Source organism: Mytilus edulis, chromosome 14 (genome assembly GCF_963676685.1).
Source record: "Mytilus edulis chromosome 14, xbMytEdul2.2, whole genome shotgun sequence".
In the NCBI taxonomy this organism is placed as follows: Eukaryota; Metazoa; Mollusca; class Bivalvia; order Mytilida; family Mytilidae; genus Mytilus; species Mytilus edulis.
The window spans coordinates 14,316,569-14,344,542 of record NC_092357.1 but is presented as its reverse complement, the minus strand read 5'-3'; the positions used below and the strand labels follow the sequence as shown (position 1 = coordinate 14,344,542).

At 31.1% G+C, this 27,974-nt stretch overlaps 1 protein-coding gene across 2 annotated transcripts; it reads right to left on the bottom strand.

The window, feature by feature from the left end:
- Window positions 1–311: 311 nt before the first annotated feature.
- LOC139503080 (P-selectin-like) lies at window positions 312–27,974 on the bottom strand. 2 transcript variants are annotated; one of them, XM_071292754.1, is made up of 12 exons: window positions 27,743–27,974; window positions 26,280–26,350; window positions 20,773–20,901; window positions 17,994–18,167; window positions 17,319–17,492; window positions 16,641–16,814; window positions 15,895–16,068; window positions 15,163–15,333; window positions 12,671–12,759; window positions 12,269–12,383; window positions 10,545–10,764; window positions 312–1,738 (listed from the first exon to the last, which is right to left on the bottom strand). In XM_071292754.1, the coding sequence occupies exons 2-12, from the start codon at window positions 26,344–26,346 to the stop codon at window positions 1,729–1,731; spliced, it is 1,497 nt and encodes a 498-aa protein (XP_071148855.1). In that variant the 5' UTR covers window positions 26,347–26,350; window positions 27,743–27,974; the 3' UTR covers window positions 312–1,728. The 2 variants fall into 2 exon arrangements, with proteins under 2 accessions (XP_071148855.1, XP_071148856.1); XM_071292755.1 differs by lacking the exon at window positions 312–1,738 and adding an exon at window positions 8,998–9,138.

The following is a 27,974-nucleotide window of genomic DNA, read 5'->3' as shown; positions in this document are numbered from 1 at the left end:
TTGAGTTACCGTATGTGTCATCCTATCAATTGTCTTAATTTGGTATAAATATAAAATGGAATAATTGCCAATGACACATCACTACACACATGACACATGGCACAAAAAAATATATTGAATAGAAGTTTACTGTAGGCACGAAATAACTTATATACAACAATTCAATCAAGAAAAGTGACGACCTGGCAGATTTTCATAACAAAGAAAGAAGTACAAATTTAATATAAAGCAACAAACGGCAACAACTGATTTGAAAGGTTCATGACTTGGTTCTTGTTCATATAAAAGCAGTTGTTTTAAACAAATTCAAATTTAAATTCAAATATATTTTATTGCTAATCCAAACGTCCACAAGGAGGAGAACAATCAACATTAATTACATACAAATGATTACAAGTGATTCAATATGATTAAGACAAAATGTTTTTTAAAAAAATAATATTTATTAAGACAAGTAGAAGAATACAACAAGCACAGTGTTTAATAATATAACTAGGTCAAAAAGGGGGGTTCACTGGGCATTACTATATCTACATATCATTTAAGGAAACTTTCCTATATGAGGATAAATTTCCCAATAATTCTCTGAGTTTCTGGAGTATGAAAATATCTTCAGAAGACATTAGCCAAATAAATTGATATTTAATATCTAAACCACTAAAATTTTTAAACCGTTATTTTATTTCCTTTAAAAATTTGAAACGAATATTTGAAAGTTTGTGGCACTGAATAAGAAAATGAATTTCATCCTCAACCTCAGTACCACACAATTTACGGATACATTCTGACACTGTCAGATTTTTGTACCTTCCCCTCTCAATCTCTAAATCGTGAGCACTGATACGGAATTTCGTTAAATAGTGTCTATATCTAAAATTTTCCTGCAGAAGGTAATTTTCTAAGCAAAATCGGCTTTTAAAAAGTCTATAAGTTCTAAGCTTGTTACCATATAGTTTAATGCCTCTGAAATCATTATTAAGCTCAGTTTGCCATATTAAATCATATTTTGATTGCATCTTTTTGCATAAATAGTTTTTTAACTTCGTCTTTAAATTAAGTGCATAATTTTCATTGATGCTAAAGTATTTAAATAAAGTTTGAATACTGGTATGCCAGCTCTTTATCTGCTCATCATATAGAGATTTTGAGAGGTTGAAAGGCTCTTTTGATAATAAATCATCGGATTTTTTTAAACGTATATAGTATTTAAACATATTTTAAAAAACCTCCAAAAATAGAGGATATATGTCCAGTTCACCCATAACTGCAATATTTGTTGCTTTTTTACTTACTCCAAGTATAAATTTACAAAAACTTAAATGAGCCTTCTTTAACATTTTTGCGGATCCCATGGGACAATGGTGTAACAACACAACATAGGAACAATTACTTATTTCTTTATAATTGCCAGGTGATGAAATAGATCAGAAATTAAGATTATCTATGTCTCTTTTCTTTATGGTCACTATTGTCATATTTCTCTATACGTGTTAACGTGTTAATTCATCCCTGACTATTAAATTTAAGGTTCTATCATTCTCAATAGTAGCTATTTTATAAATGACATCTGAAACTATGAAACAATGAACACTTCGTATTTAGTCTCTCTATATTTGATTAGAAATGCAAATAACATATCGTCCTCATATAGTTCATATCTGGCTTCCAAATTGACAAATAGCATGTTGTCCTCAGATAATGCATATGGCTCTCTCAAACTGACAGATATTATGTCAATCTACAAAAGGGAGAATAATGAAAATCAGACATGATATAATTATTTGTTTTAAGGTAGCAAACCCTTTTTTTTTAATATACAGATATATGTTTGTTAAGCAATTACTTGCTTTTTATGGTGAAAAACGTGTGATATTTATTCTTTAATATAGTACACCGTTTGTCTTAATATCAAATGAAAAAACTAAGATATAGCTATTATTATACGTGTATCCCAAAAATGTTGAAAAAATAGATTATTATAACAATACTTATAATAATATTAATACTATTAATACTATATCATGTATATAGATAGAGATGAATAAATAAATTGATCAGTAAAGGGTCGTTTCGATCCCGCTTACATGTTTAACCCCGCCTCACTCTGTATGTATGTGCATGTCCCATGTCAGGAGCCTGTAACTCAGTGGTACGTTTGTGTATGTGTCACATATTTGTTTTTCGTTTATTTGTTGTACATTAATTAGGAATTCAAGTTTCTCGTTTGAATTGTTTTACATTTGACACTTCTGGGCCTGTTATAGCTAACATTGCGGTATAGGATTCGCTTAATGTTGAAGACCATACAGTGACCTATAGTTGTTTATATATATCTTTTGGTTTCATGTGGAGAGTTGTCTCATTGGCAATCAAACCAAATCTTCTTATTTTATTTTGTGGTTAACATACTAAATTTAGGTGCAAAGAAAGTGCTTAAATATCTACCAACAGGGTAAAAAAATAAAATCAAAAAAATTCTCAACTCGGAGGAAATTTCAAATCAGGAAGTCCCTCATCAAATGGCAAAATCAAAAACTCTAACACAAAAAACGAAAAGATAACAACTGAGGTATTCCTGACTCGGTATATGCATTTTCTTATGTAGAAAAAAGTCAATTAAACCTGGTTATAGCTAGCAAACCTCTCACTCACATGACAGTCGCACGAAATTCCACCATAAACAGACAGACACAACAGGTACAACTTTCAAAAATAATTTTTAAGCAGTCAACATTGTCTAACAATCCCATTATAAAAACAAACTAACACAAATGTCATACAGACAAAGCACACTAAGCGCAAATACAAAATTTCAATCCTGGTATCTTAATGAGTTTATTTACTCTGTGTGATTCCACCAAAACGTTAAAATCTTTCACCATTCGATACTTTACACAAAAAAGTAAAATAACAATATATTGAACTCCGAGGAAAATGCAAAACGGAAAGTCGCTAATCAAATGAAAAAATCAAAGGATAAAACACATCACACATCACAATGAACAGCAACTGTCATATTCCTGACTTGGTCAAACAATTGAAATTTTTCTTATTTCCCGTTCCCCTTTTATTGTTTAAAGGAAATAGTTGTATTATATGATTTCCATAATTTAATTTTCCTTTTTCAACCAAAGTAAATGAGGGTTCAATTCTACTTACCGAATTTCACAAACGAAATATGTTTGTGTACTACAAGATTGGTAACTGAATAATACTTGTGTTAAAGAAGAAAGCATCATAATACAGGGTGTGCTTGGTATATTTGGCATAATTGGAGGCTGCTCTGTTGATCCTTGGTACCAGTCACTGAGGTTAAGTGGTTCCCCAATCCAAAAAAATGCTTAAAATAATGATTTAAACATAATAAGTAAGATTGTTCTCTTGAAATGCAAAATAAAAAAGGACTGAAAATTAAAGTTTCAAACTACATGAATTTCTTTTAAAAAACAATAACAAAATAATGTCATCAAGAATATAGGATGTGTTATGAATGCAAAGACATAATCATCTATCACCAGCCTAGTAGTTGGGTGAATATCAATTATATGGTGATTTCTATTAATTTCCTGTTACAAAACTTTGAATTTTTCGAAAAACTAAGGATATTTTTTTTATCCCAGGAATAGATTACCTTAGCTGTATTTGGCACATCTTTTTCGAATTTTGGATCCTCAATTCTCTTCAACTTTGTACTTGTTTGGCGTTATAACTATTTTGATCTGAACGTCACTGATGATTCGAATGTAGACAAAACGAGCGTGTGACGTATTAAATTAGAATCCTGGCACCTTTGATAACTATTTACACCACTGGGTCGATGTCACTGCTGGTGGACGTTTTATTCCCGAGGGTATCACCAGCCTAGTAGTCAGCACTTCGGTGTTGACATTAATATTAATTATATTGTATATAATAATATATAAATATATATTTTGCATGATCAGGTCAGTGCAATGGCCTCTTTGATACTGATTGAACAATAATATGTACACTGCTCTCAACTCCCTACATGTAATTTCTGTTGTGTATATATTCATGTATATCATCTAATTGTAACAAGACATGTTGTATCAACAGGTTCATATTATAAACAAATATTTACTCACCATATCTTTGAAATTAATCTTTATTGGGAATCAAAATCATTAATCCATTTTTTTTATGAGTGAACTACACATCCCTTTAACAAATCGCACGTGGTAAACGATCACTCGACCAGAAATTTAATGTAATTGAAATTAACATAACAAAAGACTTGATGTACGATAAAATTGAAACTGCTTAATAAATATAGGTAGCCTTTGTGAGAAATAAATGAAGATAAAAAACATACTTTATTCAAATAATTGTATATGGTGAGAGTTATAGATATATACTATAGATCGATAATGATTGCAGGTACATGTACATTTGTACAAGGATAGATAATATTTATAAAGGTTGATGTTAATAATTTATAGTGGGAGTTTTTTTTTCTCATTTGCTTTTTCCCCGACAAATGAGACTGTAAAAATTGGGGCCCCCTTAGTTGTTTCCCTGGGCAACTGAGGGTTGATGTAACAGGTGATTGTTAATAAAATATGTTTAATCTTAAAAAAAATTAAAAAAAAAATTATATGGTCATTTTTATAAATTTCCTGTTACAAAGAATTTTTCGAAAAAATAAGGATTTTCTAATCCCAGGAATAGATTACCTTAGCTGTATTTGTCACATCTTTTTTTAATTTGGCGTCCTCAATGCCCGTCAACTTTGTTCCTGTTTGTCTATATAACTATTTTAATCTGAGCGCCACTGATGAATCTGATGCAGACAAAACGCGCGTCTGACGTATTAAATTATAATCCTGTACCTTTTATAACTGTGTACACCTTCATAAGGAGATATAGAATGATTGCAATAAGACAACTATCTACAAAGGTTCAAATGAAGTTGATGTTAGCAACTATAGGCAACCGTATTGAACTTCAACAATGAGAAAACCCTAATACCGTATAGTAGGTAATAAAGTGACCCGAAATGAAAAATATGAAACAAATCAATTGCATGATACAAATTAATGGCCTAGTTTATAACAAAACAATTTACGAAAATCACATATAACTACCACTGAACTATAAGGTCCTAACTTGGGACAGGCACGTATAGAAAATTACGGAGTTAAACACGTTTACCATATCAATAATATACCATATCAACACGGAAGTGCTGACTACTGAGCTGGTGATACTCTCGGTAATACAAACTACACCAGTAGTATCATCGACCCAGGGGTTGTAAATAAACTCAATAAATGTCTGCATTATATCAAATTAAATTTAAAGATTTGTTTCAAACCGAACTTTCTTAGTTGATATCTATATTTTAAATAGACCTTAATAGACAGAGTCAAATACTATCATTAAAGTCGGGGTTTGTTAAATGCTATACATGTCATAATGAATCAAATGTGTTAGGTATATATAGCAAATTAACCTGACGATATCGGGATATGGGTATTTATTCGGATCTTAACACGTACTTGTGATTTGTTTAAAACCGGTTTTAACGAAGAAATGTCGAAATGTTCAGAACTTAATTAAATCTGTTTTTGGGTAAGATGGTGCAAGCATATGATTTTTATGGCGTCTTACACTTTGAGAAGCGAATAATCTTTAGCTACTTTATTTAAATATTGTGTACAAACGTTAATCATGAGCTTTGAAAGTCAAGTGGCTCAAACATTTTACTGGGGAAGTTTTAAAAAAATGCAAAGAAATATTTTAACAGTGGGTTAGATTTCATTAGTCTTTACTATCTATAGATTAACAACTTTTGGTTATATTTATAATTTAGAATCATCATTGAAGGTGGAGCGCGATTGCACAGTTAATTAATAATATTGATGTGTCATTTGTATGCAAGAGTGACATTCCGTTGAATTATGTGCCAATTCGAAAAAGTTATGCGAGTATTGTCTCCCTTTAACAGGTTCATTATTTTATAATTAAGTTTAGGTTTCTGATATAAATTGGAATAGTTACAAAATGTATCAATTCAATATCTTTTAGTTTTTGTTAATGGTGTATTTAATTAACCATTATTAAACGTTGATGTACGAATATAATTTCATAAATTTGAAACGTTTAAAATGATTACATACCAATATAAAGAACCGTTCATCATTTTTGAAAAAGACTATGATTGAAATTCGATTTTATTTATCTTCCCTTCATGATAGATTGATTGGGAAATGAACCAAAGTTCTGTACAGGTAATCACAGAGAGGGACTAGAAAGCAATTTTTAATTGTAGCTTATTTAACGTTAAAACAACTTTCCACTATAAACAAATGTTATTCTATACAAATATAAGGACCTTGTTAGCTAAATCTACAAATTTTATTAGATATTATGAATTTTTATTACAATAGATTAATATGCTAGACTATATATTCGATATGAAAGCAACTTAAGTACAAATTGAAAAATTCAAATATCTTACAAAATAACATACATATATCATTACCAAATTTGAGTGTTACGTCTGTGTTATTTTATACCGTTTAAAAAAAAGATCAACATCATTTCTTTACACATGTGCTTTGAGCACTTTAATTAAAAACGTTTTCAGAATAGCATACCAAATAAACTGTGTAGTGACATGCAAAGAATTTATCCCACATATGATCTATTGTTGTGAGCCATTAACTCCATTTAACATTGTTCGAATATACAAATGCGCGCACGATCGGCGCCCATATAACCATATAGAATAATAGTCTTAGTTTTTTTAAATATGTATAGAACGTTATAGTGTAAAAATCGGTTGATTTCTCTGTTATCTGTGGAACCTTATTAATTGATGGGAAATAAATCGAGAAACTTGAAACAATTGCTAATTTTCCTACCATACAATATTTGCTGTATGTGTTTATGCATCAATGCAACAACATCTACTAAAAAAGCGTTTTCGTCACCAGTTTCAACAGAAGTCAAATGTCCACCATGGACATTGCAGTTAGCCTACAAGAAATCAGTTAAAATATTCATCAAACATACCATGTTCATCATTATTTAAACAGGACGAGCATATGTCCAGAAAGACTCGTTAATGGATCGAAAATTAGGTACGAAACCGAAGTGCATTTCGGGATCAAAAATTCAGTTCGGTCTTGCCATGTACAGCTAAAGTATTTTTGTCATTACTTTTATGCCAGAAAGACAGTACTGTACATACACCTCTGATAAAGAGTTAAAAAAACAGTTATAATTTAGAAAAAAACTTGTATATCAAAATATTATATTCCATACCTCAGAATTAGACCAAGTTGCCTGGTTACATTTGAATATGTACTTTGAACCTCGAAAGAAGGCTATCGTCTCAGGACATAATATTTTTGCTAAAATTATCAAAACAGTATTAAATGTTTCAATACACTTTTTCTGTTAACTGTCATCCATTACAGTGCTTTTAAAGTTGGTTGAGTTTAAAGTTTATTTTCTTCTCTCATATTTGTAATTTCCGAAGATAATAAACTGATAGATTTTAATTGGGACAGGCAGACACATTCTTTCGGTTATTACAGTTTAAATTATTCGTATTATACACCATAGAAGATGTAAAGCAAACACATGTCAACATGGACACAAGTCATAAACAAATCTAAAATAACCATTGGTTTTAGTTATCATATTTTAACTTATGCAACTCGATAGCTGTATATAGTGTTAGAAGAGCTAATAGTATTTTTGTTTCGAAGCTACTACATACTTTTCAATCTGTTGATCAACGACAATTTTTAAAACGCATTGTTCTGTGAGTTTTTATAGTGGAAAATAATTCATTACTATATTAAGTGTTTTATTGGATTTTTGTTACCTAAATCTACCATTTTCGAGATATTAGAATACAAGTTTTGTTTATTAATGTCATGAAAGTGCCCTACTCCAAAACGTGACATTAAAATTCGATTCATATACTAAAAGATATTTATATATGGAGTTATTTTCTCTCTAAACGATATGACATTCTTTCGAAGAAGCAATCCGGACGATACCATGTTTCAATGAAATATGTTCCAATGCATAAAATAATGACCTATGTGAGCTGATTATTTTCCTTGATAAAAAAAAAACTTTAAATTACTTCAAAATCATATTCGTCTCTTTTGTTGCAAATTGGGAAATTCATTTTTTACAGTTTTTAAAGGTGTAAAATCATCATCACTGAGACATTTAAATTTATTATATAAGTGAGAAGAATTTTAATGTAAAACTTTCATTACACTTGGAAAAAACCCAGACGTTAACATATTCGTGTGTAAGATTTTGAAAATCTTATTGCAATTGATTGGTTCACACTGAATAGAAAATAATACTGTGACCTGCATGTATTGATATTCGTTTTCGTGTTACATGTACATGTGTTATGATTTTGTGTTCCTTGTGACAGTTTTTAACTTTTTTACATTTATGTATACCTTTTACTCTAATACAATATTTATTCTATTGAATAAAATCAACGTACCTCACAATGGGGTCGGGTTGGGGATTGTATGGAATTTTATCCTGATTATCTCTTAAAAGATACAATAAATCATCGGATTTTTTTAAACGTATATAGTATTTAAACATATCTAATAAAACCTCCAAAAATAGAGGATATCTTCCCAGTTCACCCATAACTGCAATATTTGTTGCTTTTTTACTTACTCCAAGTATAAATTTACAAAAACTTAAAATGAGCCTTCTCTAACATTTTTGCGGGTCCCATGGGACAATGGTGTAACAGCGCAACATAGGAACAATTACTTATTTCTGTATAATTGCCAGGTGATGTAATAGATCAGAAATTAAGATTATCTATGTCTCTTTTCTTTATGGTCACTATTGTCATATTTCTCTATACGTGTTAACGTGTAAATTCATCCCTGACTATTAAATTTAAGGTTCTATCATTCTCAATAGAAGTTATTTTATAGATGACATCTGGAACTATGAAGCAATGAACACTTCGTATTCAGTCTCTCAATATTTTATTAGAAATGCAAATAACATATCGTCCTCATATAGTTCATATCTTGCTTCCAAATTGACAAATAGCATGTTGTCCTCAGATAATGCATATGGCTCTCTCAAAGTGACATATATTATGTCAATCTACAAAAGGGAGAATAATAAAAATCAGATATGATATAATTATTTGTTTTAAGGTAGCAAACCCTTTTTTTAAATATACAGATATATGTTTGTTAAGCAATTACTTGCTTTTTATGGTGAAAAACGTGTGATATTTATTCTTTAATATAGTACACAGTTTGCCTTAATATCAAATAAAAAAACTAAGATATAGCTATTATTATACAATTATCCCAAAAATGTTGAAAAAAAGATTATCATAACAATACTTATAATAATATTAATACTATATCATGTATATAGATAAAGATGAATAAATAAATTAATCAGTAAAGGGTCGTTTCGATCCCGCTTACATGTTTAACCCCGCCTCACTCTGTATGTATGTGCATGTCCCATGTCAGGAGCCTGTAATTCAGTGGTACGTTTGTGTATGTGTCACATATTTATTTTTCGTTTATTTGTTGTACATTAATTAGGAATTCAAGTTTCTCGTTTGAATTGTTTTACCTTTGACACTTCTGGGTCTGTTATAGCTAACTTTGCGGTATAGGCTTCGCTTAATGTTGAAGACCATACAGTGACCTATAGTTGTTTATATATATCTTTTGGTCTCTTGTGGAGAGTTGTCTCTTTGGCAAACAAACCACATCTTCTCCATATTTTATGGATAACATACTAAATTTAGGTGCAAAGAAGTTGCTAAATTATCTACCAACAGGGTAAAAAAATAAAATCCAAAAAATACTCAACTCGGAGGAAATTTCAAATCAGGAAGTCCCTCATCAAATGGCAAAATCAAAAACTCTTAACACAAAAAAAACAAAAAGATAACAACTGAGGTATTCCTGACTCGGTATATGCATTTTCTTATGTATAAAAAAGTCAATTAAACCTGTTTATAGCTAGCAAACCTCTCACTCAAATGACAGTCGCACGAAATTCCACCATAAACAAACAGACACAACAGGTACAACTTTCAAAAATAATGGTTAAGCAGTCAACATTGTCTAACAATCCCATTATAAAAACAAACTAACACAAATGTTATACAGACAAAGCACACTAAGCGCAAATACAAAATTTTAATCCTGGTATCTTTAATGAGTTTATTTACTCTATATGATTCCACCAAAACGTTAAAATCTTTCACCATTCGATACTTTACACAAACAAGTAAAATAACAATATATTGAACTCCGAGGAAAATGCAAAACGGAAAGTCTCTAATCAAATGACAAAATCAAATGATAAAACACATCAAACGAATGAACAGCAACTGTCATATTCTTGATTTGGTCAAACAATTGAAATTTTCTTATTTCCCTTTTCCCTTTTATTGTCTAAAGGAAATAGTTGTATTCTATGATTTCCATATTTAAATTTTCCTTTTTCAATCAAAGTAAATGGGGTTCAATTCTACTTACCGAATTTCACAAACGTAATATGAATATGTATCACAAGGTTCGTCACCCCACTTGTAAGAATAGAACGGATTTATCTTAACACAGTGTGCGCCTTGCTTATTTCGCATATCTTTATTATCTGGTTGCTGTGGGTGCCAGGCACTGTAGTTAAGTGGTTTACCAGACAACCATTTATATGACATTTCATCGTTATTGTCTGTTAGGCCAATCCAAAAGAATGCTTAAAATAGTGAAATAAAAATAATAAGTAAGATTGAAATGCAAAATAAAAAAGGACTGAAATTAGAGTTTCAAACTGCATGAATTTCTTTTAAAAAAACAATAACAAAATAAGGTCATCAAGAATATAGCATGTGTTATGAATGTAAAGACAGAATTATCTATCATCAGCCTAGTAGTCAGTACTTCAGGGTTGAAATGAATATCAATTATATGGTCATTTTTATAAATTTCCTGTTACAAAACTTTTAATTGTTCGAAAAATTAAGGATTTTCTTATCCCAGGAATAGATTACCTTAGCTGTATTTGGCACAACTTTTTCGAATTTCGGATCCTCATTTATCTTCAACTTTGTACTTGTTTGGCGTTATAACTATTTTGATCTGAACGTCACTGATGATTCCAATGTAGACAAAACGAGCGTCTGACGTATTAAATTATAATCCTGGTACCTTTGATAACTATTTACACCACTGGGTCGATGTCACTGCTGGTTGACGTTTCGTTCCCGAGGGTATCACCAGCCCAGTAGTCAGCACTTCGGTGTTGACATGAATATCAATTATATGGTCATTTTTATAAATTTCCTGTTACAAAGATTTTTTTGAAAAACTAAGGATTTTTTTATCCTAGGAATAGATTACCATTAACTGTATTTGTCACATCTTTTTTGAAATTTGGCGTCCTCAATGCCCGTCAACTTTGTTCTTGTTTGCCTATATAAATATTTTGATCTGAGCGCCACTGATGAGTTTTATGCAGACAAAACGCGCGTCTGACGTATTTAATTATAATTCTGGTACCTTTTATAACTATGTACACCATACATAAGGAGATATAGAATGATTGCAATGAGACAACTATCTACAAAGGTTCACATGAAGTTGAGGTTAGCAATTATAGGCAACCGTATGGAACTTCAACAATGAGAGTAGGTAGAGTAGGTAATAAAGTGTTCCGACATGAAAAACATGAAACAAATCAATTGCATGATACAAATCAATGCCCTAGTTTATAACAAAACAATTTACGAAAATCACATATAACTACCACCGAACTATAAGGTCCTAATTTGGGACAGGCACGTATAGAATATTACGGAGTTAAACACGTTTAAAGCCGCTAATTCTTCTTATAACATTGTGTTACCTTGGGGAGTAATTGGTTTTTTTTCTATGCTAGTATATGCCAGTGACAACTAAAATCCTGTTGGACAGTTTATTTTCACGTATATGTTACTTTGTCAAAAAAGCATACCAAATAAACTGTGTAGTGACATGCAAAGAGTTTATCCAACAAATGATCTATTGTTGTGAGCCATTAACTCCATTTCACATTGTTCGAATATACAAATGCAGGCATGATCGGCGCCCATATAACCATATAGAATAATAGTCTTATACGTTATATTGTAAAAATCGGTTGATTTCTCAGTTATCTATGGAACCTTATTAATTGATCGAAAATAAATCGAGAAATTTGAAACAATTGCTAATTGTCCTACCATAAAATATTTGCGTTATGTGTTTCTGCATCAATGCAACAACATCTACTAAAAAAGCGTTTTCGTCACCAGTTTCAACAGAAGTCAAATGTCCACCATGGACATTGCAGTTAGCCTACAAGAAATCAGTTAAAATATTCATCAAACATACCATGTTCATCATTATTTAAACAGGACGAGCATATGTCCAAAAAGACTCGTTAATGAATCGAAAATTAGGTACGAAACTGAAGTGAATTTCGGGATCAAACATTCAGTTAGGTCTTGCCATGTACAACTAAAGTAATTATTTCATTACTGTTATGCCAGAAAGACAGTACTGTACATATACCTCTGATAAAGAGTTAAAAAAACAGTTATAATTTAGAAAAAACTTGTATATCAAAATATTATATTCCATACCTCAGAATTAGACCAAGTTGCCTGGTTACATTTGAATATGTACTTTGAACCTCGAAAGAAGGCTATCGTCTCAGGACATAATATTTTTGCTAAAATTATCAAAACAGTATTAAATGTTTCAATAAACTTTTTCTGTTAACTGTCATCCATTACAGTGCTTTTAAAGTTGGTTGAGTTTAAAGTTTATTTTCTTCTCTCATATTTGTAATTTCCGAAGATAATAAACTGATAGATTTTAATTGGGACAGGCAGACACATTCTTTCGGTTATTACAGTTTAAATTATTCGTATTATACACCATAGAAGATGTAAAGCAAACACATGTCAACATGGACACAAGTCATAAACAAATCTAAAATAACCATTGGTTTTAGTTATCATATTTTAACTTATGCAACTCGATAGCTGTATATAGTGTTAGAAGAGCTAATAGTATTTTTGTTTCGAAGCTACTACATACTTTTCAATCTGTTGATCAACGACAATTTTTAAAACGCATTGTTCTGTGAGTTTTTATAGTGGAAAATAATTCATTACTATATTAAGTGTTTTATTGGATTTTTGTTACCTAAATCTACCATTTTCGAGATATTAGAATACAAGTTTTGTTTATTAATGTCATGAAAGTGCCCTACTCCAAAACGTGACATTAAAATTCGATTCATATACTAAAAGATATTTATATATGGAGTTATTTTCTCTCTAAACGATATGACATTCTTTCGAAGAAGCAACCCGGACGATACCATGTTTCAATGAAATATGTTCCAATGCATAAAATAATGACCTATGTGAGCTGATTATTTTCCTTGATAAAAAAAAAACTTTAAATTACTTCAAAATCATATTCGTCTCTTTTGTTGCAAATTGGGAAATTCATTTTTTACAGTTTTTAAAGGTGTAAAATCATCATCACTGAGACATTTAAATTTATTATATAAGTGAGAAGAATTTTAATGTAAAACTTTCATTACACTTGGAAAAAACCCAGACGTTAACATATTCGTGTGTAAGATTTTGAAAATCTTATTGCAATTGATTGGTTCACACTGAATAGAAAATAATACTGTGACCTGCATGTATTGATATTCGTTTTCGTGTTACATGTACATGTGTTATGATTTTGTGTTCCTTGTGACAGTTTTTAACTTTTTTACATTTATGTATACCTTTTACTCTAATACAATATTTATTCTATTGAATAAAATCAACGTACCTCACAATGGGGTCGGGTTGGGGATTGTATGGAATTTTATCCTGATTATCTCTTAAAAGTTAATTTAAAATTAAAATTGCTGTAACAATATTCACTTTTCCACGACAAAAATGTCATTACAAATATAAAATAAATAGCCCCTCACCCTTTTCTTTTTTTGAAATTTTTATCAAATGTTATCGGATGGTAACAATTCATTTATGTCTTACTTTGTGCAGTTACAGTAGTATTTTTAATAGGTATAGATAATGATATCTAAGGTTTATATCTAGATTAATTAATTAGTTTGATTTCACATTCTAAATGAGCCGAAGGGCGTATTGAAACCGGAACGCATTAGAAAGGAATATCCCACTTTCGTGTGGTCGGTAAAATAGGATGCTTAACTTTGCAAATCTTTATATTTTTTGTATTTCTTCACGGTATATAAGTCAGATAATGCATATTTAAATGTTTATATTGTCGTAGAACACAACTCGGGGTGTCAGAATTGCCCACAGAAGGAACTCCCTACGGTTGGTTTTTCATTTGATCAATCCTAACACCCCTCGGTGTGTTCTACGACAAGAAAACCCTTAAAATAAAGCATATCAGAATGATCCTTTGTTCAGCGTTTTGTAGGTTTCGTGTTAGCGTTTCTTTTATTTTGACAGTGATGACAGGATTCATTAACGCTAGTTAGATAGTATTTGCTGCTCTTGATATTGTGTTGGCTATTTTAGATACGATGCCAACATTAAGTCAAAAAAGTGTTTTGGAATATTATAGTTGTTATCTAATAGTTCGTTTCTATATATGTTGCATTGTGGTTTGTTTTTGTTACATTTCAGTGTTCTGTTGTTAATTTGTTTTCGGCTCATAGTTGATGTGTTCCCTCCATTTTAGTTTGTAACTCGGATTTGTTTTCTTTGAACCGATTTATCGACTTTTGAACAGCGGAATATTACTGATACCTGTATGTGTACTGACCATTGCCAACGTGCAAATATACCATCTCATCCTGATTATTTGCAAACAGTAGTACCTGCAGATTGGTAAGGTTTTTTGTACCTTTATTCGATGTAATCATCGGCAACGTGTCTCTATTCTTGTTTTAGTGATCATCCTATTCCACTCAAGAAGAGTATCTCTTCACAGTCAAAATATGATATGTTATGATAATAAGTATAAGATTAAATTACATTTGCCTTATGTGTTGTTAAGATAGTTAAACATTGTACATTATTGTTACATATATAACAAACAATCAAAGGAAAAATGAGGTTAGTGTTCTTACTACATTGTGGAATATTCTCATTCCAGCCTGATGTTGTGCACGTTATAGATTTTCTTCCAACCAGGAAAAATCCTCTGTGACAGATAAAATTTGCCGTTGAGCCAACATTTCTTGCCGCTACAATGACAGTACCATTTGTTAGACTGTTGGTTGGAATATCTTCACATTGAACTACAAGAATATCTGCAGTTTTCAAGTTATTACCAAAAAACAAAAGAACAAACAATACTCGTATATATGTTTTGGAATTTAGTGTGACGTTCATTTTAATTGAACTACGACACGTTTTGTTAAATAACCTATGGGTGTGTAAATTTCTCCATTGTTGGCCGTCGTCTGTTTGCGGTTTTATGGGGTTGTTGTCTCTTTGACACATTCCCCATTTCTGTTTCCATTCTCAATATTAATGATATATAAATACTGTTTAGTTCCTTTTTAGCAAATGTTGAAGAAACATCTACAAGAGAAAATGTGCGCTACGTCTGTTGTTTGAAGACTAGTATTGTAAGATTTTAAAATGCTCTATGATTTGAAATCCGAAGATGTATAAGTACCGAAACCGTTAAAGAACTATATGTCAAAAATACATAAAATAAATAGCCAAATTCATCTAACAACAACATAATAATTGCGTAATGTGTTGTTGAGATAGTTTAACCTTGTAATACTATTGTTTGTTTGTTACATTAATATCCAACAATCAAATGAACACAGGTAAGTTTTTGTACTTACAGCGACATTGTGGAATATTCCCATTCCAGCCTGATGTTGTGCACGTAATAGATTTCCTTCCAACCACAGAAAGTCCTGCGTCACAGGTAAAATTTGCCGTTGAGCCAACATATCTTTCCGCTACAATGACAGTCCCATTTGTTAGACTGTTGGTTGGAATATCGCCACACTGAACTAAAAGAATATCTGCAGTTTTCAAGTTATTACCAAAAAAAAAGAACAAACAATACTCGTATATATGTTTTGGACTTTAGTGTGACGTTCAATTTAATTGAACTACTACACGTTTTGTTAGACAACATCTGGGTGTGGAAATTTCTCCATTGTTGTCCGTCGTCTGTTTTTGTGTGGTTTTATGGGGTTGTAGTCTCTTTGACAAATTCACCATTTCTGTTTTCATTCTCAATTTTAATGATATATAAATACTGTTTAGTTCCTTTTTAACAAATGTTAAAAGAAAAATCTACGAGACATACGTGCTCTACGTCTGTTGTTTGAAGACTAGTATTGTAAGATTTTAAAATGCTCTATGATTTGAAATCCGAAGATGTATAAGTACCGAAACCGTTAAAGAGCTATATGTCAAAAATACATAAAATAAATAGCCAAATTCATCTAACAATAACATAACAATTGACAATTGCATAATGTGTTGTTGATATAGTTTAACCTTGTAATACTATTGTTTGTTTGTTACATTAATATCCGACAATCCAATGGAAACACAGGTAAGTTTTTGTACTTACAGCGACATTGTGGTATATTCCCATTCCATCCTGAGGATGTACATGTTATAATTTCATTTCCAACAAGTGAATGTCCTGCGTCACATGTAAAATTTGCCGTTGAGCCAATAGTTCTTTCCGTTACAGTGACAGCACCATTTGTGAGATTGTTGGATGGAATATCTTCACACTGAACTACAAGAATATCTGCAGTTTACAAGCTATAACCAACAAGCAAAAGAACAAATAATACAACTAAACTGTTTATATAGTTTATATAAAAAAGAAAATGTGGTATGATTGCCAATGAGACAACTTTCCACAAGAAACCAATTGACACAGAAATTAACAACTATAGTTCACCGCGAACGGCCTTCAACAATGAGCAAAGCGCATACCGCATAGTCAGCTATAAAAGGCCCTAAACTGACAATGGAAAACAATTCAAACGAGAAAACTAACGGCCTTATTTACATAAAAAAAAATGAACGAAAACCAAATATGTAACACATAAACAAACGACAACCACTGAACTCAATAGTTATCAAAGGTACCAGGATTATAATTTAGTACGCCAGACGCGCGTTTCGTCTAAATTACATTTATCGGTGACGCTCATACAAAATAGATATAATGCCAAACAAGTACAAAGTTTAAGAGCATTGAAAATTCAAAGTTTAAAAAAGTGTCTGTACTTACAGCGACATTGTGGTATATTCCCATTCCATCCTGAGGATGTACATGTTATAGTTTCGTTTCCAACAAGTGAATGTCCTGCGTGACATCTAAAAATTGCCGTTGAGCCAATAGTTCTTTCCGTTACAGTGATAGCACCATTTGTGAGATTGTTGGATGGAATATCTTCACACTGAACTACAAGAATATTTGCAGTTTACGAGCTATTACCAACAAACAAAAGAACAAATAATACAACTAAACTGTTTATATAGTTTATATAAAAAATAAGATGTGGTATGATTGCCAATGAAACAACTCTCCAAAAGAGACCAAAATGACACAGAAATTAACAACTATATGTCACCATAAGGCCTTAAACAATGAGCAAAGCGCATACCGCAAAGTCAGCTACAAAAGATCCTAAAATGACAATGTAAAACAATTCAAACGAGAAAACTAACGACCTTGTTTACATAAAAAAATGAACGAAAACCAAATATGTAACACATAAACAAACGACAACCACTGAACTAAATAGTTATCAAAGGTACCAGGATTATAATTTAGTACGCCAGACGCGCGTTTCGTCTAAATAAGATTCATCAGTGACGCGAATACAAAATAGATATAATGTCAAACAAGTACAAAGTTTAAGAGCATTGAAAATTCAAAGTTCAAAAAAGTGTTTGTACTTACAGCGACATTGTGGTATATTCCCATTCCATCCCGAGGATGTACATGTTATAGTTTCGTTTCCAACAAGTAAATGTCCTGCGTCACATGTAAAATTTGCCGTTGAGCCAATAGTTCTTTCCCTTACAGTGACAGCACCATTTGTGAGATTGTTGGATGGAATATCTTCACACTGAACTACAAGAATATCTGCAGTTTACAAGCTATAACCAACAAACAAAAGAACAAATAATATAACTAAACTGTTTATATAGTTTATATAAAAAAAGAAGATGTGGTATGATTGCCAATGAGACAACTTTCCACAAGAAACCAATTGACACAGAAATTAACAACTATAGGTCACCGCGAACGGCCTTCAACAATGAGCAAAGCGCATACCGCATAGTCAGCTATAAAAGGCCCTAAAATGACAATGTAAAACAATTCAAACGAGAAAACTAACGGCCTTATTTACATAAAAAAAAAATGAACGAAAACCAAATATGTAACACATAAACAAACGACAACCCCTGAATTATACGATCCTGACTTGAAACAGGCACATACATACATAATATGGCGGGGCTAAATATGTTAGCCGGATCCCAACCCTCCACCTAACCTGGGACAGTGGTATAACAGTACAACATAAGAACGAACTATAAAAATCAGTTGAAAAATGCTTAACTCATCAGGTGGATTAGTTCTTTTTTTTAACAAATGTTTAGAGACAAATCCACGAGAGACAATCAGCGCTACGTTAGTTGATTGAAAACTTTAATTGTAAGATTCTAACTTGTATCGCTCAATGATCTGTTATAGTGGTAAAAGAATGCATTACTTTCCTGAAAAACTAAGATAAGGACAAATATTTTATTTGATTTGAATAAAAAATGTATTTGTTAATTTCCCGAAAGATTTTTTATCGTAACATTTGTTTTCGATCAATTGGCCAAAAGATGTGTCAAGCATAAAAGAATGCTCTTTCAGAGTTTTGTAGGCTTCTTGTTAGAAATTGCTTTCATTTTGACAGTGATGCTAGGATTTATTTGACGTTGAATAGATTGAATATCTTCACATTGAACTAAAAACAAAGATCTCAAGATTATAAAAGAAAATTCGGAATGTGTCTACGATAACATTAGATACAGATTAAATATTTTTACACTGAACTTCTCAAGATATTATAAAATATTTCTCAAGGTTATGAAATAAAATTGAGACTGGAATGTGTTAAAGAGATAACAACCCGACCAAAGAGCAGACAATAGCCTGAGACTACCGATGTATTTCGATTACAGCCAGATAATCAATTCCGCAGCCGGAGACGTGCTTCAGCGGGACCCTTAACAAAAATATTTACTAGTGCAGTGATAATTAACGTCATACTTAACACCGAACTACATAAATAACTTAAGTTAAAAACATACGAGTCTAACAAAGACCAGAATATCCTGACTTTGGACAGGCGCAAACATGCAGCGGTGTTTAACATGTTCTGTGAAATCTCAACCTTGTACTCATTCATCTAGCCAATGAAGAACGATAAACACACAACAATACGCGCATTAACATTCAAATAAAAAGAAGCTCGAGTTCGATAGTCCAGAAAAATGAACAAAAGAAACTACGAAAAATGACAGCTGTCACTGGCATGCACGCTCAAGACCTCAATTCAACTGATTGAAAGATTTTTCTTCATCAAATGAATATCCAGCATAATCCCTCCCGTTAGAAGTTTAGTATCATACAATTATACAATTTATTAGAAAATTGTAATCCGTATTACAAGTTTAATTCAATTCTTAGACAGGGTATATAAAATCTAAGCCGGGAATGTCTCAACATATACCTTCTCTGCGATCTGAATAATAAATATAGTTTCTTACGTATTAAACACATCAACAGTCAGAGGAATTTAAGGTAATTAAACACATCAACAGTCAGGGGAATTAAAGGTTATTAAACACACCATATATAATATATATATATATACAACTCGTCTAAACATCAACCCAACAATGTTAGATGTGTAAATTTGCTTTCGCATATTTTTGGTTCTTCCCTCGCCGGGATTCGAACCCATGCTACTGTGATATCGTGACACCAAATCACCTGCACTGCAGCCGTCCCACTAGACCACACGACCACCTGTGCTCTCAAAAAAAGAGCTTTCGCTGGCCGTGTGTTACCTTTCCTCGTCAGTTTTAATCTAGCGGCGTACTACAGTACATGATATATAAGGCATGAAGATGTTATTGTTACAGATCAGCTAAATTATCTATAGTAAAGGATCCTACAAATTAATGTAATATACAGTCACAGAAAATAATTATATTTATAAGTACGTCTGAGTCAGTGACAACTCTACAACAGATGTATCCATCGGATCGCCATCAATGATGGTGATACATGGCTGTGTCTATAATGTATATACAACTCGTCTAAACATCAACCCAACAATGTTAGATCTGTAAATTTGCTCTCGCAAATATTTGGTTCTTCCCTCGCCGGGATTCGAACCCATGCTACTGTGATATCGTGACACCAAATCGACTGCACTGCAGCCGTCCTGCTAGACCACACGACTACCTGGGCTCTCAAAAAAGAGCTTTCGCTGTTAAAGAGCTTTCATCTTTGTTAAATCAATGCACTCGATGAAACATTGAAGTTAAATATTCTTCTGCTCATTATTGTAGCTAAAGTAGCTAAGTCACTATATAAATATTCTAGCTAATATCTACGTGATATACTGCAAAAAAATGTTAGTTTACGACGACTTGAATGATAGTATACTTACACACGCAACACGGTTTCCTTCGACAACAGCTGCCGTTATTAATCCATCCAGAACCAAAACTACTTTCACAATTGGAATATTTTGTTTTAGCGCATCTTCCCTGTGAGGCCGCACATTGACGAGTTAACTCTTAAAAATTAAAATATTATATTTTAAAATGACTGTATATCATGCGATGTTTACATTTCCAACAGTAAACTATGTATTATGAAAAGATTAAAGGTAAATAGAGGATAAACACAATTGTTTCCAAAACTGATTCTGAAATTACAAGTGATGTTTTGCAGTCAAAAGAAATGAAGAAATTAATTTTTATTTCCGGCAAATTCGATAGTGTTAATGCATTATATTTTTTAGATCAAAATGATATAATTCGATTTAAAGGGCTTGACCGTTAAATCGCGTTATCAGAGGAAGGCAAGACTTGCGACAGTTCATGCACAGGTCAATGTAACGTGCATGTCTTAATTCTATTACACGGCATATCAATTTTAACAGCTATAGCACTCCTCACAATATTCTGAATGCACGGTCTGCTAGGAAGTAACTGAATATATCTAAGGTCAGATTTTTGAGTTTATTGTACGCATATTTAATGTAAACAATATTCTGAATGCGCGGTCTGCTAGGAAGTAACTGAATATATCTAAGGTCAGATTTTTGAGTTTATTGTACGCATATTTAATGTACATACTTATCTTATTAATTTTTCAATTTCAACAGATTATTGATTGATTAATTAAAATCGGTCACATTCAATTTGATAATTTATACATTAGTGTAAATCAATGATTTATATATAGTATACAAATCCTTGACTAAAGTTATTATAATACGAGCGAATTTATTTTAATTTATGTTGGATTGTATAATAAATGTTTGATTCACATAGTTTTTAATTCCAGTTACATTAATATTTTTGTATCTTTATCGAGGTATTACATGTACATAATGAAAACTAGATTCCAGGTATTTCTATTCAATTTACATTTTGTAATGCAGATTATAATGGTGCTGTTCCATTATCAGGTATGTTAACTATTATTTAATAATGGGGTTGCCTTGTGAGACATTTACACCATCAAATGCAATTAATTGTGGTACCATTTATTGTTCTTTAGCGTGTTTAGGACAGTAGTAAATCGTAAATTATATTTCAAAGTTGAGCCTCCGTTAAAAGAAATTAGTTGATAAAATTGTTGATATGGCAGCTTCAGTGATGTCTTTATAACCGATTGTTTTTTCGGTCAGCAAAATTGCGTCGCATATATACAGAGACATATAATATATCGTCATATATAATACAATATGTCTCTAAAATATATATCAATATTTTTTTAAATAATATTCATTCGTATTTCGTAGTAATGTCTTTATAACCGATTGTTTTTTCGGTTATCCAAATTGCATTGCACACATTTTGATATTTATTTAGTGTATAAAAAGTATATTATTTAATTATATTTGTTAATAATGACATTTATTGGAAGGTTTATGATGCCTGAGTAGAAAAGGCGTTGAAAAAAGGTGTTATAATTGGGGTAAAGAAAACTGCTTTAGCCACCTGTGATGTCAAAATAGCTACGCAACTGAAACAGAAACTGAAAATTTATTATGCAGGATTATTTCATTCATCAGCAGGACCATCTATACGTATGTCAGTCGAGATAAGTGTCAGTATGCCTTATCTTAATACATCAATAAAACAGGTACATCTTTTATTCTTTAATTTTAATGTAGCTAATTCAGAACATGACATTTTTAGCTTTAACAATGATTTGAGTAGTAACATTTCGAGCATAATAAGGAAACCGATTCTAAATGGCGAATACTATATTGATCCGGATTGCTTTTACTATGAAAGACCATACAACGAATAAGAATAAGATTGATTTATTTATAATTGGTTTCTTATCTATATATCTCATCCTGATTAGAAAACATTTCAACATTGATTTATTTTATAATCACACTGAAGGTATAGTCCCGCAAGTAATATTCAAAGCATGTTTAGTACGTGTACATATCATGACGGAATTTTTACAATTATTCTAATTATATCATTCTCACCACAAGTATACCTAAATTTGATTTATTTTCATCTGTCATCTATAGAAAAGAGAGAAGCATTTCACTAATTTTAGAAACTAGTTCTGCATTTTATATATATATAAGCCTAAAAAAGTGTACACAACAACTCCAAATACAAAAAAAAGTAACTATAAATGTAATTATTTATAAATATTTCGGATAACAGATATCCTTCATCGGTATATTTGATTGTGATATTGAATGAATCAATTATCAGTCTACTTAGATTAAGCTGTTACAATCTTGAAATTTATACAATAAAAAAGTCAAACCGAACATCAGGTAAGACGCTTGCACAATTCTAAAAATTTGTTAAACACGACATAGGTTATATGACTAATTACATCAGATAGTTCAAATATATGCTTTCAAGAAAAATACTAATGTGCGATATGAACTAGCACAATTCTAAAGCTTTAACGGTGTCGACAATTATGATGTTACAAGAAAGATTGCGTCAATAAGAATTCCAAATAAACAGCACTGAACGGTCTAAATTGTTAAATATTTCAGATTTGACAACGGTAGTGTAGTTACATTAGAGTCTGCGATGTTTAAAACAAACGGCCGTTAAAATATAATAATAAATTTTGACTAAAGTAAACTAGTTGAACGTGGCTTGGTACTTACACATCCCTAAAAAAATTAAGCAATTTAAATTGTTATATTTAACAGATTTATTTTAGAGATGAGTAAGGTAAAGAAATAGAAACAGAGACTGTAATAATAAGTAATATAACCCAGATGTGAAGCACTGCATGGTTTCGAACTACATCTTTTCATTTATCCCATTTGGTGCCAAAGTTTCTAATTTCCTTATCCAAAACCTTTCCCGAGCGAGTCTATCCTCCTTAGACCAAGCAGAGTTGTGGTCAATGATTTTAATGGTCAGTCGATTGAGATCTGCCTTAGTGTGGCCAGGGGATCTTAATTGTCGACTGAGAAGGAGGTCTGGCTTGTATTGGTAGTCGCTACGATGGCCGTTCATTCGTTTGTGAAACGGCTGTTCTGACTCGCCAACATACTGTTTACTACATTTACACTGTAAGAGATACACAACATTTGAAGTCTTGCAATTAAAATTGCAAAATATAGTGTATTCTGTACCAGTGGAGTGACTGTTAAAAGTCTGGGTATCCAGTATTTGTTTACAAGTCATATATATATATATATATATATATATATATATAAAATGGTATCTCGCAGCTATAAAAAAAATTCATCAACGGTAAATATCAATGATACCAGTAAGTAAACTGATGTATTTTTATATTTGATATCTATTTCACAATCAATTTGAATTAGGCAAGAGAGCTCATCCAGTATATGAGCAAATAAGACTTGGAGCTAGCAGGGTTCAGGCTTATGGTTCAGGTCATAAGTTGGAAACGAGTTGTTTCGGTTAAAGAAAGCAATTGCACAGTCTTGTAATTGGGGACCAGTTGATTTAGATCTATGGCTATTACTCGTGTACCATGATCACAACAAATCATTCATACCCTGTCTATATTATGTATAAATAATGTGATCAAAACTATGGCTTTTGCACTAGGATAAACCGTCATTACTCGCACAGCTTTTTTGCGCACATTTTAACATTCATGTCCAGTGAAGAATGTTTATTCAATATTGTCGACAACGCGATATCTACAATGTTAACACGATATAGTGTCAACATTGTTTACATTGTTTAAACCCTTATATAATGTATACATCATTGACATCGCGATGTATACAATGTTAAAACGATGTTGCGTTAACATCGTTTACATTGTTTGAACCCTTATATATTGTTTACATCGTTGACACCGTTAACATTGCAATGTATACAATGTAAACACGATGTCGTGTCAACAACGTTGACATTGTTTGAACTCTTATATATTGTTTACATCGTTGACATCGTTAACATAGCGATGTTTACAATGTTAACTTATTTTAAAAAAAAAACGAAAAAAAAGTATATACAACAACAACAAGATGTTGAAATTATATTGTTAACATTACGATGTATACGATGTGAACGATGTAAACAGAAAGGTGTAGACACTATATATACAATATAAACACGATGTTGACACACAATTGTCAACATCGCGATGTATGCAATGTGAACGATGTAAACAGAAAGGTATAGACTTTATATATATAAATACAATATAAACACGATGTTGACACGATATTGTCAACATCGCGATGTATACGATGTGAACGATGTAAACAAAACGGTATAGACTCTATATATACAATATAAACACGATGTTGAGACAATATTGTCAACATCGCGATGTATATGATGTGAACGATGTAAACAGAAAGGTATAGACTTTATATATATAAATACAATATAAACACGATGTTGACACGATATTGTCAACATCCCGATGTATACGATGTCAACGATGTAAACAGAGAGGTATAGACTCTATATATACACGATGTTGACACAATATTGTCAACATCGCGATGTATACGATGTGAACGATGTAAACAGAAAGGTATAGACTTTATATATATATTTATATATACAATATAAACACGATGTTGATACAATATTGTCAACATCGCGATGTATACGATGTGAACGATGTAAACAGAAAGGTATAGACTCTATATATACAATATAAATACGATGTTGACACAATATTGTCAACATCGCGATGTATACGATGTGAACGATGTAAACAGAAAGGTATATACTTTATATATATAAATACAATATAAACACGATGTTGACACGATATTGTCAGCATCACGATGTATACGATGTGAACGATGTAAACAGAAAGGTATAGAACATATTGATAGGATACAATGTAAACACAATAACGACATTATAAAGTTGACATTGCGATGTTGACAATATCGACAAAACATCGTGCACTGGACATAGTGACTTGATTTATCACTGTATTATTATTTAATTTAGAACATTCCTCCATGTGATCTTCATTTCCACCTCAAACGTAGTTTCTCATGTTAATTTTGGACATCTGTTGCCAGGATTCAATTCAGCACCCCATTATTTCAAAATTTCATTTCATTTTAGTTTTTATTTGAATTTTGAATTTTATTTATCTATTTTATTTGCATCTAATTTGCCCAAAGACCCTTTGCTTGTGGGTTGGTAACCGACAGAAGCTATGATCTTACTTCGCCAATAAAATATATTTTGACTTTCATAACGTCTTCTCTCTTATAACTCATTACATAAAATTAATACATTTAGTTGGACACATTTTCGAACGAAATTCTATGCATTCATTTTTGTAAATGAACTTTAACCTTATGTTTTGTGTTTGTGAGATATATTCCCCTCAATCAATAATGCACTATATCAATATATGTTGATTATTTATATTTATCAATGTTAATGTTGATTCTATTTACAGTTCATCCATTTATATAAAGCTTACTTTCTTCTGCATTCACCTCATGGTATATGCTGAGTGCAATGACAATGACGTACCAACAGTTAAACATGTTGCTGAAACATTTATATACAAGTATAATATTTACATTTTTTATACTTCATGAAATTTATATAATATTTGCATTATTCATATTTCATGACGCATACTATTTTAAGTGTGTATTTAAAATGAAATATAACACTTAAAGTGTTTATTTAACATGAAAAATAACATTTGAAAATATCCATTAAATATGAAGTATGACATTTAGAATATTAATTTAACATGGAGTATAACATTTGAAATATTCATTAAACATGGAGTATAACATTTAAGGAAGTTCGCTTGAAATATTTTGAGATTTCTGTCAGATTTTCGGAATCCTCTGGTTTTATCCATTTGAATGCCTTTAAACAATTGCCCATTGACCCCCATTTTTCCTTTTATAAATCTTCTACATGTATAATGATAAACAATCTGTAATAGTCATATACAATTTTAATTATTTTTCAATAGTTTTTGGGAACTTAAATAAAGGCAACAGTCGTATACCGATGTTCAAAACTCATAAATCGATAAATTAAAACAAACCCGGGTCATAAACCAAAACCGAGGGAAACGCATTGAATACAGGAAAATGACCACACAACATTAAAATGTAACAAAAACAGAAACGAACTAAGCATTAGACAAAAACTTGTCAATGATAAAACTATGTAAGGTAAAGAGAAAATATTTTCCCGCCAAATATCTCGAAAACAAGCACAATGACCTATACATATACATGTTTTTTGCTCTTATGATTCCGTTTTTTATCCCCTCTCAATATAAACTAGTGTTTTGAAAAGCTAATTATTTTGAAACTGAGAAGCGAACTCCCTTAAATTATTTATTTAACATTGAGTATAACATTTAACATGTTTAAAGTATTCATTTAAGATGAAGTTTAACATTTAAAGTATTTATTTAACATTGAGCATAATATTTAAAGTATTCTTTTAAGATGAAGTTTAACACTTAAAGTATTTATTTAACATTGAGCATAATATTTAAAGTATTCATTTAAGATGAAGTTTAACACTTAGTGTATTCATTTAACATTGAGCATAATATTTAAAGTATTCATTTAAGATGAAGTATAACATTTAAAATTTTCATTTAACATTGAGCATAATATTTAAAGTATTCATTTAAGATGAAGTATAACATTTAAAATTTTCATTTAACATTGAGCATAATATTTAAAGCATTCATTTTACATTTAAAGTATGCATATAACATGAATAATATTTATATTATAAATATCACTTGCAGTATAGTATTTACATTATTACGCAAATAAAATGTATGTAAACATTCGTAAAAATAAAACTGGATATTGGTACAATTCATAATTTCAATAAAAGTATTGCATTAACAAATTTCCATAATTGAGCATTTATTAAGACAACAACATATATACTTACATTTAAAACTGTCCAAAAAGTGGATGATGCAAACTTAGCAAATGTTATAAATGTCCTACACTTTCGCATGTAGATACTTCATAGAATGAATGCACAGATTTATATGAGAATGATGAAAAATGATGTAATAATGCTTCGATTCCATTGGCTAAACAGGAATGATGCAATTGCGCTTTGAATCCAATGGCTTGTTAAGAAGTACACGTAGGCGCTCAAGTTATTAATAAAAATC

Excerpts from the sequence above, each read along its gene's own strand:
- LOC139503080 (XM_071292754.1), bottom strand. The coding sequence starts at position 26,346 with ATGTTTAACTGTTGGTACGTCATTGTCATTGCACTCAGCATATACCAT. Across the intron at positions 18,168-20,772 it reads AAGGAAACCGTGTTGCGTGT|TTCAGTGTGAAGATATTCCA; the intron begins GTAAGTATACTA and ends ATATTCTTGTAG. Across the intron at positions 17,493-17,993 it reads GAATATACCACAATGTCGCT|TTCAGTGTGAAGATATTCCA; the intron begins GTAAGTACAAAC and ends ATATTCTTGTAG.